At 42.0% G+C, this 15471-nt stretch overlaps 2 protein-coding genes across 2 annotated transcripts in view; one reads left to right on the top strand and one right to left on the bottom strand.

The window, feature by feature from the left end:
• zdhhc9 (zinc finger DHHC-type palmitoyltransferase 9) overlaps positions 1 to 9803 on the bottom strand; it is a 31306-nt gene extending 21503 nt beyond the window's left edge. The window contains exon 1 of the mRNA XM_056439380.1: positions 8974 to 9803. Coding sequence (XP_056295355.1) covers positions 8974 to 9137 — 164 coding nt within the window. The 5' untranslated portion in view covers positions 9138 to 9803. The remainder of the gene's footprint in view (positions 1 to 8973) is intronic.
• Positions 9804 to 12693: 2890 nt separating this feature from the next.
• Positions 12694 to 14514, top strand: trmt12 (tRNA methyltransferase 12 homolog; the record flags this gene model as incomplete). Its single annotated transcript, XM_056440238.1, is given in 11 exon segments — positions 12694 to 12758; positions 13115 to 13250; positions 13352 to 13547; positions 13658 to 13705; positions 13708 to 13789; positions 13905 to 13936; positions 13939 to 13971; positions 13974 to 14009; positions 14268 to 14335; positions 14337 to 14393; positions 14395 to 14514. Coding segments are annotated over 11 exon segments (855 nt in total), but the record flags the coding sequence as incomplete, so codon positions are not given.
• Positions 14515 to 15471: the final 957 nt, after the last annotated feature.

The following is a 15471-nucleotide window of genomic DNA, read 5'->3' as shown; positions in this document are numbered from 1 at the left end:
TTCAGGTGACGAAGTCAGTACGACACAAGCTTAAAAATGAGAGGAAGAAAGGATATCACCGAATTAAAATCTCTTCAACTTCTCAGCAATAAAACCACTGAAATCAGGATTAATACGTCTCTGTGTCCCGCCTCAGGGACTCAAGACATGTTACCTTTGTTGAACATTTCAAGCCCTTCCTTTATTAATACTTAACAGTTGTAAACTGTAGCAGTAGTACAGATAATGATGCACCTGCTGCGCAGGCAGATGCACAGTAGGCCTCAGTACCAGCCCTCTGTCACAGAAACATCTGGAGACAGACTTGGCCCGTTTCTAGGGCACAAAAGCTCACAAGCTCTACTTACCCTTCCTCCTTTTCCTTAAAAAGGTATCTTGGTAAATAAGCCGAGTGGAGGGTGCTTTCATTTTCAAGTCCCAATGCAGGAGAAATTTGACAACTTGTGCTCTTCTTCCACAGACGTAATCGTGCATTTCCACTTCGTCCCTCTAAATTTACATTTCAGAGCATCTTTTTTCTGGAGAATACATATGCGGTGAGGTTGATTAGCAACATTTACCCCTGTTCTGAAGGCATTTCCACGACGCTCACGCCCCTTTTCGATCCACTGTACTTTATTGTGTACGTACCGAGTGACCACTGTACTTGTATTGTTCTGTAACCAGGAAGCCAGAACTGACCAATGCCGCTTTGAGCTATGAGAGATGTCATTACTGGCTAACATCAGATGCTTCCTGGCCCTGGACGGATGCATCTTCGCTCATGGCTAACAAAATGACGTAGTCCTTCTAGATATTTTGAAAAGCTGCATCCTCTGTGACTTCATGAAACACCTCGTGAGATTAACCGTGTGGCGAGCAAACGATATTATGATGTGGCTGAGATGACCTTCAGATTCATCTTCTGAGCTTTTGGCGGGGGATGATCCTTTGGTTGGAAACCATTGAGCTAAACTATCAAACTGTATATAAAAAGGTAGAATAATCTCCACCTCAACCTGGTACTTTAACCTGAAAATCTAGTTGTGTGTAAAAGATACACCAAATTAGTTTACAGAGCATTTGAGAAATATCTTTTTATTTTCTTTCTTTTTTAGAAAATGTAACACTTAATTCTTTGACTCGAATGTAATGGAAAACGCATCATCTCACTCTTCCGGTAAGCTTTGGTTGCCAGCTCAACAGCGAGCATGACTTCTTCTTCTCTCCCTCTTGCTCAGTGTGTCTCATGTAGTTATTTCCCTGCCTCCTTTAATGATAACGATACATGCAACAAGTGTAGTTTATTTGCTAGGTTGGAGGCAGGTCTAAGTGGGTTAGATGCGCTCAGACAGCTATGGCTACAGTCAGCTGTTAGCTGTCCCCAGCCGGATGGTTGGGTAACTGTAAGTCTACACAGAAGCCCGCTGTGCACCAACCACTTCGAACCAGTTTTCCTGCTCAGCGACACACCGCTGAGGAACACACCCTGGTTATCGGGAGCTCTATAGTCAGGAACTCACTAAAATTAATGTGGAATCGGTGTGTGCTTATGCCAAGACGTTGTCGGACACCGTAATTTTCTCTGGCCCTCTCCCAAATTTGCAGACAGACCTTTCAACCGCTGGCTGTCGGTGGTGCCCAGCGAATAATGAGACAACTGGAAGACTTTCTGGGAAAACCTGATCTGATGAGGATTCATCCCCTCATTTCTGCGAATATGACCAAGTTGATCACGGACTTAATCTATGACAACCCAGGGTTCAGATCAGGAACCGGGAGCAGAGTTGGCTCTTCCATTCGAGCAGTTACCCACCCTTGACTTTAGAGTAGAGTCTGTGTCTGTCCCACGGCCACTTCAATTAAATAAATCAAAAGTAAGCAGAAGAGACACAATAACCTTATACAAGTTAACACAATTATTTCAGCAGTGCAACAAAATAGGTCTATTAAATGTGGTCTCCTAAATATTCGATCTCTGTCATCTAAAGCTGTGTTACTGAATGATTTAATATCAGATAATCACATTGATTTATGTTGCCTAACTGAAACCTGGCTGAGCCATGAAGAATATGTCTGCCTGAATGAATCGACTCCTCCAAGTCATATTAATACTCACATTCCTCGAGGCACCGGTCGAGGAGGTGGAGTAGCAGCCATCTTTGAATCGAGCCTATTAATTAATCCTCAACCAAAATTACACTACACCTCATTTGAAAGCCTTGTTCTTAGTCTTTCACATCCAACCTGGAAAACACTACAGCCAATTCGATTTGTGATTCTGTACCCGCCACCAGGTCCATATTCAGAGTTTATATCTGAATTCTCAGAATTTATATCAAGTTTGGTTCTTAAAACCGATAAAGTTATTATTGTTGGAGATTTTAATATCCATGTGGATGTTGATAATGATTGCCTTAGTGCTGCATTCATCTCCTTGTTGGACTCGATTGGCTTCAGTCAGAGAGTACAGAAACCCACTCACAGCTTTGGCCACACGCTTGATCTTGTTCTTACTTATGGCGTTGACATTGAGCATTTGAACGTCTTCCCACAGAATCCTCTTCTGTCAGACCACAACCTCATAACTTTTGAATTTATACGTTAGTCAAAAGTTTCTACACCAGATGTCTAACTGACAGTGCTGTAGCTAAATTTAAAGAAGCGATTCCTTCTGTATTTGATTCGATACCACGTCTCAATATAACAGAGGACTCCTGGTCTAACTTTAGTCCGTCCCAGATTGATCATCTTGTTGACAGTGCCATAGGCTCTCTGAGAATGACACTGGACTCGATAGCCTCTGAAGAAGAAGACAGTGAGGAAGAGGAGGTTTGCTCCCTGGTATAACCCTCAGACCCGCAAACTGAAGCAATCAACTAATCTCGAAGAATCCCGCTTAGTTTGGCGAGATAGTCTTAAAACATATAAGAAGGCCCTCCGTAATGCCAGAGCAGCCTATTACTCATCAATAATAGAAAAAATAAAAACAACCCCAGGTTTCTCTTCAGCACTGTAGCCAGGCTGACAGAGAGTCACAGCTCTGTGGAGCCGAGCATTCCTATAAACCTTAGTGGTAATGACTTTATGAACTTCTTTAATGAAAAGATTTTAACTATTAGGGACAAGATTAATAATCTCTTGCCCATAACCAGTGCCAATCTGTTCTCAAGTGGAATGGCCTTGGAAACCGCTGTATGCCCTGGTGTATATTTGGAGGATTTTCTCCTATCAACCGTGACCAATTATTTTCAACGGTTTCTACCTGTCTCTTGGACCCCATCCCGACGAGGCTGCTTAAAGACGTTTTGCCTTTAAACATCACTGATCTATTAGATATTATCAATGTGTCTCTGCTAACAGGCCACCTCTCCTGAAGAAGCCCACTCTGGATCCAGAGGTATTGGCTAACTACAGACCGATCTCTAACCTCCCTTCCTCTCCAAGATCCTTGAGAAAGTGGTCGCAAATCAGTTGTGCGACTTTCTACATCATAATAGTTTATTTGAGAAATTTCAATCAGGATTTAGAAAACACCACAGCACCGAGACGGCACTGGTGAAAATTACAAATGACCTCTTAATGGCAGCAGATAAAGGACTCCTCTCTGTCCTGGTCTTGTTAGACCTTAGTGCTGCATTCGACACCATTGACCATGACATCCTGTTACAGAGACTGGAGCAGTCGATTGGCATTTCAGGCACGGCACTAATTTGGTTTAAATCCTATTTATCAGATCGATCTCAGTTTGTATTTGTAAAACCACCAACGTTAATCACGGAGTTCCACAAGGTTCTGTGCTTGGACCAATTTTATTTACCTTATACATGCTTCCTTTGGGCAATATTATCAGGAAACACTCCATAAACTTTCATTGTTATGCAGATGACACTCAACTATATTTATCGATAAAACCAGAGGAGAGCAACCAACTCTGTAAAATTCAAGCATGTCTTAAAGACATAAAAACATGGATGACCTGCAACTTCTTGATGTTAAACTCAGACAAAGTAATTTTAATCGGCCCTGAGCACCTCAGAGATCAATTATCTGGTGATGTGGATTCTGTAGACGGCATTGCCCTGGCATCCAACACCACTGTAAAGAATCTTGGCGTTATCTTTGATCGGGACTTGTCCTTTAACTCCCACGTAAAGCAAATCTCAAGGACTGCATTCTTTCATCTACGTAATATTTCAAAATCAGGCACATCTTGTCTCAAAAGATGCAGAAAAATTAGACTGGATTACTGCAACTCCTTATTAGCAGGCTGCTCTAATAAATCTCTTAGGTCCCTCCAGTTGATCCAGAATGCTGCAGCTCGTGTTCTCACTAAAACTAAGGAAGAGATCACATCACTCCTGCACTAGCTGCTCTGCACTGGCTCCCAGTAAAATCAAGAATCACTTTTAAAATTCTTCTCTTAACCTACAAAGCCTTGATTGGTGATGCTCCATCATATCTTAAGGAGCTTGTATATTGCCCCACTAGAGAGCTACGCTCACTAAATGCGGGACTACTTGTAGTTCCTAGAGTCTTAAAAAGTAGAATGGGAGCCAGAGCCTTTAGTTATCAAGCTCCTCTTTTATGGAACCAGCTTCCAATTTCAGTCCGGGAGGCAGACACAGTCACCTCGTTTAGAGTAGACTTAAGACCTTCCTCTTTGACAGAGCTTATAGTTAGGGCTGAATCAGGTTTGCCCTGGTCCAGCCCCTTGATATGCTGCTATAGGCTTATAGCTGCCAGGGGACGTTTAGGATGCACTGAGTACCTATCTCCTCTTTTCTCTCCTTAAGGATGAATTTTCATCTCTCAATCACACGTTACTAACTCTGCTTTCTCCCGAAGTCCTTGGGGTCATCGGACCCTATGAGACGGCATAGATCCTATCTGCCTGATGGATCGTCTGGGTCGTGGAATTCCTGCTCATGACTACGCCACTGTCCTGTTGAGACTCCTCCCCACCGCCATCTGCCTGATGGATCGTGGAGGTCTCCATCGTGGAATATGCCTACTATGAACTATTCATACACTCTGTCATATTCATTGAATGTATTTTAACTCTAAATCTGTCCTTCTGTACACATTACATCTATTGCATCTGTCCATCCTAGGAGAGGGATCCTCCTCTGTTGCTCTCCTCCAGGTTTCTTCCCTTTTTTTCCCCCTGAAGGGTTATTTGGGAGTTTTTCTGGTCCGATGTGAGGTTTTGGGGCAGGGATGTCTATGTGTACAGATTGTAAAGCACTCCGAGACAAATTTGTAATTTGTGAAATTGGGCTATACAAATAAACTGAATTGAATTGAATTGAATATAGGGAAATAATAAAAAAGAGGCTCAACTAAAGCTCAAAAGGGTGCAATCCATTGTTTAAAATCAGTCTTCCTTGTTATGCAACACAAAACATAGCATATGAGTGAGATGACTACGACAGCCAGGATCAGGGTCCTTTTACCAGGATTAAAGCAAGGATTACAGCTGTTGCGACATACAATATTCACAAAGTGAAATGAAGAATAATGATGAATCTGATGATTTCATTTTAGCCCCATGTAAAACAATACTGCTGATTAAAGATGCAGCCATCTCTCTACATTGCCTCTCGGCAGGGATCCATTTCAAGCCAAATAGCTGAAGACAAAGTGAGGAAACATGTATTTATTGCACAGGATGTGACCAAAAGTATCCCTGGGCCTTCCACAGAAAAGCAGCCCGAGCATCCAGCAAACACAGCCTGTAGATCCCCGTTACTGTAAATGGTGCATGTACGCTCAATAGGGCGTAAATCGTGTTATTGCTCATTTAGCAAGGGCCGGCAACTGTTTGCTGATTGGCTAACAGCGAGAAAGGGTGGGGTTAGATGCTGAGGGAGACTCGGTTACAAGATCTCCTCCGACTGCAGCCGCTCGCTCTGCACTTCTCCTGAATGCATCTAAACGTTTTATGAGTCCCCCGGTAAACACCGAGCGTAACATATGTAAGGATGGAGTACAAACTCAAAGGCAAAGAGAAAGACGGTCTCAGCACATGCACATATGCTTCCCTGGCAACGTAGCTCAGCGTCCTGGGGTGGACAGACGGATGACACTGTCCTTGTGTTCCAGTTTCTTGTTCCTTCACCCAAGCTCCATAGGTGGCGATCAACATGCTCATATGCACACACATGTACCACGCTCACATTTACACCAACATACTAACCAGTGAGGAAGCCGTGTGCTTGTTATACAGCAGACAACATAGAAATATGCAAAATCCAATTTAAAAAAAGAGATCAGTGGATATTAAAAATGGGCAGAAAGCCCACAGGGTAGCGGCTCTCAAAATGAATTCTGCATGTCAAAGGGGAAAACAGGCCGGGCCCACATCTTCCCTGAATAATTAGTTTAGTTGTTCCTAATGGATCTTTCCATGTGTGTATTTGGCTGCTTGTTGCCACAATTTAAAGCACACAGAGGTCTCCCTGCACGGGGTGCCGATGGCTGACGATAGTGAGACGTCTGCTCGGCTGGTGTTGGACGTGAGCCAACCCACGCCAGGCCGCTGCCCTCTCTATTCTCCCATCAATGCCCCGCTGCAGCTCACAGGGCAACTTTAATGCCATCATGTGAGGGGCGAATCCTGCGAAACAAGGAAGCTACGCTACAAACAGAGGACGTGATGTCGGGATGATGAACTACAGCTAAATGCAGCAGAATTAACCCAGACCAAAAGCTTAAGTTCTCTAAATTAGCTGAGACCGATGCAGAGCCCTGCATGCAGGACACTCCTACCGCTTTAAATCCATGACAAGCCTTTTTACAAATTGATTTTTTTAAAATCAATTATGGCATCTGCATAGTGTTTTGTACTGTAACAATATCATAAACCATTTTAGCTGGAGCCGTTATCAGTCCGTTTATAACCGAATGTTTGACTCATCTTTAGCACAAGATGAGTGAAACACCAAAGTACAGCTGATGGGAACGTCCTCAAGTCTGCAGATATTTAGCCGGAAACCAAAGTAGTACCAAATACCTATTTTGATTTGATAGTGGTGCTAGATAAAAGGTTTGGGGATCAGCAAAGTGATTATAATTCAATCACTGGGGCACCTGTAACAAGTTTCATGGCAATCCATTTAAAAGTTATAGTTTTTTCTGTCATGTATGAGGTTATGCTGAAAATCTTTGGATTTCAGACAGCTGCTCTAAAAAAAAATTGTAATATGAATATATCACCTGGGAAGCCATTATAAGAAATGTTTCAGTATTTTCTAACATGAATAGAAAAAAAACCTGATTAATCCATTAAATCAGAGAATCGGGCCAGATCAATCGGCAGATCAAGGCGCCAACGCTATCCGGAAGATATTCCACTCGACATCGTTGCAACATTTCTATTAAATATTGTTGCAAATGTGCAGTTTGTGACTGCATTAAACCTCAGAGTCGTGTGCAGAGGTTCAAATCAGACATGTATCTACATGCTGTGTAATGGGGAGTTGGAAAATGTAATTACCCCCTTGTTGTCTGGGCTGAATCTCAGCTTTAATATTCAGCCCCCACGTGAGCGATAATGATGTTCAACTGTAATATGAACGTATCATGCCAACAACCCTCCAGCCATTAGTCACCGCAGCGCCTCTGGGCTCTGGATGGGCCAGCCGCTATACGAGCAGAGCTGCTTCTCCGATATGCTGCAGATCCATTTGGCCTGTTGTGCACAGACGCCCACAGTCGAGAGGAGCTGCTGTGTTACAGAACAGGATTGTATGCTCAATCATTGATCCTGATTTGTCAGTTACAACTGAGAATAATGAGGAAACAAGGGGGACAAAGACAGAATATGTAGGTCATCTAAAATCCTCATTCCATCTCATGTTCTGCACTTTAAAAACAGCCTCAGCTGACACGACTTGGGCTCACAAGCTGCATCAGAGCTAGTGTTCGCACACTGCTAATGAGTCCACTGGGTTTGTGCGAGTGGCGATCTGAGACAGAAATGGCGAGACAACTGAAGAAAAAAAAGGCAGGGTTCCTTCCTTAAACCAGAGGAACAGCTATGAAGGTATTAAATATTTAACACCGGAGTATGCGGTCAATCCAAAACCTTTTCTCTGTCAGACTGGATTTTGAGCGAAATGGAGCCACGGTGTGTCTGGGAGCACATCAGGACAGAAGCTACAAAGGAAGGTATGGGGCCCTCAGGTAGCTCACCTGGTGGAACCGGTATTCCACGTACCAGATAAGCCTCGGTCACAAAAAGACACTGATCCAACAAATCACATCAAGTTCATTTTAGAAGCTTAAAAATGTCCAATACTCATTTAAAAATATTGCCTAACAAATATATACAGAGGTGATTGAGATGAGACGAAAAATTATTTCTTTCATACAAAAATACTAAATGTTTGCTAGTTAAAACTCATCAAGCATATGACAGGAACCTGCATATATTTGGATAAAACAAGGACTCCCAATGCAACACCTTGCGTTTTGGGAAACAAGATTTTTCATCTTTCTTTCTGACATTTAATTGACTAAATGATTCATCAGAAAAGTAATTGACAGATCACTTCCTAATTATAATATGCTTTAGTTGCAGCCCTATACCAAAAATACAATAATTGATCGACATAATAATTCTGATTAAATTACTAAACAACAAAATGTTGAAGTACAGCCATCAGAAGTTCCCAGAGCCCCGTTTTATTTGGTCTACAATACCAAAGATATTGTGTATACTTTGTATTTATTTTGTTTGTAGAATAAAGAAAACCAAACATCCACATTTGGAATACTGTAATCAGAGAATGTTGATATCCTCTCAAAAACCTATTATCGAAATAGCTTTCAACTGATTTATGTCAATCAACATATTGATTTATCGACTGTTGCAGCTTTAAAGTTGGATCATGTTACTCACTACAACATACTGCCGTCTACTGAGCATGTGGGGATTGACGTTCTCGATCAAATAATAATCCACAGTTGCATTAGGAGGGATGAACTTACTCGAAAGCGAAGAAGAGCGAGCAGGTCCCGACGATGAGGAACAGGGTCAGGTAGAAGACTCCCTTCTGCCGGGCCATCATCACTCGGCCGTCGCAGCAGAAAGTGTTTTTCCCCGGAAGCTTCTCCCATTTTCGCACCTTTCGCGTGATCATCACCGCCGACATGGCGAGTCCTTCTCGGGGTGTCCGTCAGCTGTTGTACCGGGAAGCGCCTCCGACGACGAGAGGATGGGTCTCACGAATACTGTTCAGTCCACGGGACACAGAAAGCAACCACGCGACTCCCTCGCTGATATTAAAGATGATGGTTTCCTTCTCGTGTGCGGTGTCGCAGTCACATCGTTCTGATTTCTAATCCATTATTATTATTATTATTTCCAGTGTCCCGTCTTCACTGCAGCAGCGTGTCATCCCCACGCTGCTCGAAACACACCGACAATCTCGATCCTCTTACCCGCCGATATTCAATAAAAAAATATATATGTCAATTAGAAATTAATCCAAACGCTTGTGTCATGCGTTTCCCACCTGAAGCTAGAACATCCCGCCGTGGCTGTTGCGTCGGGAGCGCGCGGACCTTGACCGACTGACATTCATATCATCTCGGGGAGGAACAAATCACAAATGGTCGGCCGGGGCGTTCACAGACACGAGACTGTGGCCGAGCGGCTGGAAGTGGGTCGTATGCCTTCATGAATAAATAAATAAAAAAATATACAAAAAAATCCCCCAGAAAGAATAAATAGGCGCCTGTTCGGACGCAAACATGTGAAGCTGTTTGATGATTCTTCTTTTTTCCTCCGTCCCCACCCCGCAGGACGCAGCTTTCGGATTTGGTCAATGGCAGCAGGAAACACGCCTAGAATTAAATGTCTCGTCTTAAAGGGGCAGGACAGGTAAAAGTGAGAGGAACAAAGGACGCAGACCATCGAGGTCCTCTTTAGAGCACATCAATTAATATGCTGCAGCGCTCGCCCGTGGTGTCACCCGAGGGAGATCACTGTGAAGGAGTGAGAACATTCATGAAGATCATTAGTAATGGACACCAGGTGCAGCCAATCCCTCCAGTGTTGCCTCGTGGCTCCAGAGAGCAGAGAGGTAAACACCGCAGAGCTCCTCAGAGTATTTTGCTTTTCACTAAAACCACGAAAGAAATCTTTTTTTGTATTTCATGCATAACATATATTTAGTAATATAAATATGTGTTATTTACTGCCATGCTGTTTCTATTTTTTCATCATATCAACATCCAACTTAATTCATTCTGTGTTCTTTGTTTTGAATATCCAATGTCGTGTTGTATGTTTGTGTACATGTTGACTAAAATAAAACTAAACCAATAAACTGTATTTTCCAAACACGAACAAGTACTTTTGCTCCTGATATATTTGTTGATCTCAGCAAAGATAGTTTGGGATATTCATTCCCTAAAATATCCCCCATATTCCTTAAAAAAATAACATACGAGCTCATTCTGATGGTAAACTATGCTAAAATGGTATTTTCACGTTTCACTGATTGTTTAAAGCAAGCTTCTGTGTGTGAAGCAAGTGTCATCTACCGATGAAAGCATGTAAAAATATTGAAAAGTAAATAAAAACCCCACCATAGATTCCTATATTCAGATCAGAAGTGTTCAAATTGCTAAAAAAATGTACTGAGTAGTTTGGTGTTTGCACATGTTGGTCGCTGCACTGTGTTCATAGTCAATAAAATGCAAAACACCTCGTCCAATTAAAGTAAAGAGACATTGTATCAGGTGCGGATATAACATTTACTATAATAAATTAAAATAACAAAACAGTGTGCACACATCATTGTATCAGTGGCAGAACATGGTCTTAAAGTGACGATGATATTGTGTCTTACTATTATTTCTGTGACAATATATCATCAATGGAAACCTCTGGCCACAGAGGGTGATCATTTCTGATATCTATTCTTAAACAGTCCCTTTTGTTTCGTTTCATTCAGAAGCCACACTGCAGTCACCATAGAATCAGTATTTATCTAAACCGTGGCCTTTTTTTATTGTTGTTACTGTAAACTGCATGAGATTATAATTTAAAATCTGTGCAGTTATCTGGTCTTGGCTGGTAACACATTTTATATTTACAGTGCCGAGCAGTGAAATAGCTCCTTTGAAGTTTCCGTAAAGACATAAAAACTGATATTATCATTGTTCAAAATTAACTCTTAGACAACCAATATATTCTACTTGTGTCTACACAGAGGCAGGATGGCTGATTCACAGGGGAGTACACTGAACATCCCTCCCTCTCCGTGTGTCGTGAAGTTATAGACCACAGGTAAGAAAGCTATACTGCACGTCTCCATTAATCAGGATCTACGGTGTTTGATCTCCTCCAGAGCAGAACATTATTAATAAAGGACCTGTCAGGCGCTCCTCTGACCAACCTGCCAACTCAGGTTCAAATGAAATCATGACTGGAAGACTGCTAAAAGTCAGAATGTGAAGTTCAACCTTGTGTCACTGTTTATGTCGTATGTAGAGATCAAAGAAGCATGTTAAATCTTACAAGCAGGGAAGCTAAAAGGTTACTGAACCAATGTGCTGCAGATAGATCCTGTACGATGAGAGAAGGTTGAACTTTATATATCCCATGGAACATTGTTGTGCAGCAGTTGCAGTACAAAACAGGAAAGAGTGCAAACATAAAATACCAATTAACATATAGTATAAAAAGTTAAATGGTTTACTATATGAAAGACTTCCAAAATTACACTACAATATAGCTAAAGAAAAAAGACAAAACATCCATCCAGTATTCCAGAGAACATATTAACAAGTGTTCTGGCATGACATTTGTACGAAACCATTTCAAATATGAAATCTCACGAAATCACTCCAAAATATTGATATAATCCATAACGTTTTGATTAAAAGACAGAATATGTTAGCGTCTGTTGCATCCATTTTTAGTATTCTTTTTTAGATGTGTCTATCGGAAGTCCAACCAACGTTGTTGAAAGGTAGACTACCTTATTAAATCACTAGTGTCCCTTTAACATGGCACACAAAAAGAAACATCATGGTGTTGTTTGGGTAACGTTTGTGGTTTTGAATCAATATTAGCGAATCATTAACTACATACATATACAAAAATACATTCCCCTTTCTTATGAGACATTTATTTGGTTGCTGTGCCTATATAGTTACGTGTATTTAATGTATTTCCCCTTTGAGACTAACGTCAATAATAACTACGTTTTGAGCTATTTGTCTCCATCTATCGACGTCGACGAGCAACTGCTTTCTTTCTGTCGTTCTCAACAACAAACAATTAATATAATTTAGGACATGTTCATGAACTTGTATTAATAAATTGCTCATTTTTGGCGTACACAACTAGCTTGGAACCGTGACGTTTAATTTCAGACGTAAAACCAGAGTTTGTGCAATTCGACAATTTTTTCAATAAAGTTTTGTATTTTTGAAACGTCCATCCTGCAAAATAATCCGACTAGAAACACGCGTTGCTTGAACAAGTAGCAGGTGTGGCGTAGAGTTCCCGGCCGGTTTGTGTTTCCACTCCCTCAACCTGGACCCTCATCCCGACCCGTACCGACAGAGGGGGCGATTTTTACAGAAGGAAAACATTATTCGATGAGGGAACACATCTTAACATGACCCGTGTCCTGGTACCTGCAAATGTCGTTGTAGGCTCAATTAGCGATGTTGAACCGTGAAACATAAACACTTGAGATTAGTCCGTGTGTGCAGATCAATGGCCGCGTGTCGCAGTGTCATGCACAGCAGTTCAGGTAATCGGCCATCTAGGTGCTAAATCAGATGGGAGTTTGCATGGGAACCAGATACACTCATGGGAACTAAGGAGCAATGTGGACTGAACCAAAGTGTGTGATGGAAAAGTTTAATATTGTTTATTTAAATGTTTTCATTTTAAATATATTTAACCAGGAAATGCCTCATTGAGGTTATAAAGCTCCTTTACAGGAGTGTCCTGGCCAAGACAGCAACAGTAGCACATTACACAGTGTCAGACAATATTTAAAAAAAGAAAGATAATTTTTGACGTATAATATATCTCTGGAGTAATTTAAATATATTTTGTATTTCAACGTAATGTCTTAAGACGTTTACACCTGTCATCTTACAGGAGCCGTCTACATAGGGGCTCTGGATCTGGGTTTGAGGAGACAGTCCTCTTGCCCATTTTACCATCCTATCTGCCACAACTGGATCTGATCTCTCTCACAACCACAGCAACCCCTTGTGAAATAGTTTTGAGTCGGGTAATTAAGCCGAGCTTCACTGAAATATAAACAGTTAGAGATAGTACTATGGTGCAGCTCTAAAGTATTTATATGTGTCTCCTGTTGTCTGTACACCACAGTCTCACCTGCAGTCAAAGACGAGGAGAGGAAGTATAAGTGGCAATAAACTAGAACAAATCCTCCAGGAGGTGTTAGAATCTCACGGTGAATGATGGACGAAGGAGCTGAGGGGGGACCTCCCTCGCAGCTTCCAGAGGCATGGAGACCTCCTGATGGGAGACAACTGCTTCTCCCTGCCACTATGGAGGAAGATGGGTACTGTTCTCAAACTCATCCACACTTTTCTGTCGTATTATGCGTTCCAAAAAAAATTCACATGGACATTTATTGATCGCTTTTGACTTGCTTTCTTTTAAAATGTTTAGATCAACAGATGTGGAGTGTGGTGGCCAAAGGACTGGGGGCAAAGCGGCTGGCAGGGATGGATTTAGGTCTCCTGTGGTGACGGTGCTGTTAGGATACCACAGCTGGGTCAAACATGTGGACAACAGGATTAGGTACGTCTCATTCCGAATCAATCATTTGCTGTGGATTGCAACAGGAAAGGGTCTTGGTCACATGAATAAAAAAAATATGAACTTGACTAAAACACGTCTTTACATTTCCTCTCAGTTCTGAGTTTTATATCACCCGATGCATGTTCTCAGAAACATAACGGAGAAGCTTCGGGTGGCTGGATTTACTGCAGAGGGGAGACTGTGGTGGATCTGTATGCAGGTGGGATAACTGACAACATGTGACAGGTTTTGACATTGATGAATCATTATTTTTATTAATCATCAACAAAGGAGCAATGATAAAATGCATGTCCGATTTAATACAATTAGCAGAATTCTTCATGTTTCATTGGATCGTTCCGATGCCTTTAGTCCAGGTTCAGGTGTAGTTCCTGCCCCATCATGTGACTCTAAGTGTGTCCAGCCCTTGTACTCTTCAGTGGTAATTAAACATAATGTGAATTATTAACGATTACAGCTGTATCTTATGTCAGGTATTAGATGCCTCCCCCCCCCCCCCCATATCTGGTCCACGCGGAGGGGGGGGGGGGGCAGTCGCATTCACGCCAGTGAGTGGAACCCTGACGCAGTTAAAGCTTTGTTAAAAAAAACTCGAGGCAAACGGGGTGTCGGAACACTGCACCGTTCACCGAGGAGACGACCGACAAGTAATGTGTTTCCATCTGCACGCCGTCCTGCTGGTGTGAGGCGCATCGTTTACACACAATAGTAGCCCTGGAATAGCCCTGCTTCAACACAGGGAGGGGAGTCTGTACTTGTACCCGCCAGTGTGTGTACTACTTCACATCTCGTGCTGTCTTCAACTGCACAAAAGAGAACCAAATAAGGGTCACTCGGATGTGAATATTTCTGAGGTAATGTCACATAAATACAATGAGGGATCATTTCTGGGGGATTAGTGTTGTACAAATATCTTTTTTTACAATCCCATTGACCATTGTTTCATCTGCAACTCCTCCTGAAGAGTCACCAAGTCAATATGTTTCATGTCGCAGGTGCACAAAAATATATTGCTCTACAAATAATTAAATAATGATAGAAATCTATCTTTTTTAAATTGGAGGAAATAATTATGTTAACAATATTGCACATGAACACAATGTCTGGAGAAGAAACAGACAAAAATAGTCCAAAGATGCCAAACTCTACAAGTGTGAAATAATTCTGCTTCTGTGTTTTTATAAACCTTTGTGTAACCAGGGGCAGGTTCGCTGGGCACAAAAGCTCTTTTGCTTTTCTTTTAAGAAGAAGAAACACCCTGCTTCCCAAACATGCAAATCGCATCTGGAAGCTGCCAAGCTGGACCACAATCACAGCCTTATCTGTTGGATAACAGTGGCGGGTTGAGGTGATTTGCTCAAGGGCGCCTCGTGGTTGTGTTTTATTACGATCCGCCGACCGCTTGTGGTCAGCTAAAAAGAAAAAGTCGGTCACTCCTCCTGACTGTCTCATCAGTGTGTTGGTAATTACAGGAACACCCAAACCAATAAATGTTTCTGTCGCCATATCTTTGGTACCTCAGTAGGCAGCGCACGATTGAATCCATACTACAGGACAGTTCACTTCTGAGCTGTAGGCAGGTGACACATTGAAGAAACTAAATGAATGAGTGGAGAGGCTTTTGCTTACTGAATGGTTACACAAGCATGGAAATGATGTGA

Source organism: Pseudoliparis swirei, chromosome 19 (assembly GCF_029220125.1).
Source record: "Pseudoliparis swirei isolate HS2019 ecotype Mariana Trench chromosome 19, NWPU_hadal_v1, whole genome shotgun sequence".
NCBI lineage: Eukaryota > Metazoa > Chordata > Actinopteri > Perciformes > Liparidae > Pseudoliparis > Pseudoliparis swirei.
This window is presented reverse-complemented; position numbering and strand designations above follow the sequence as displayed.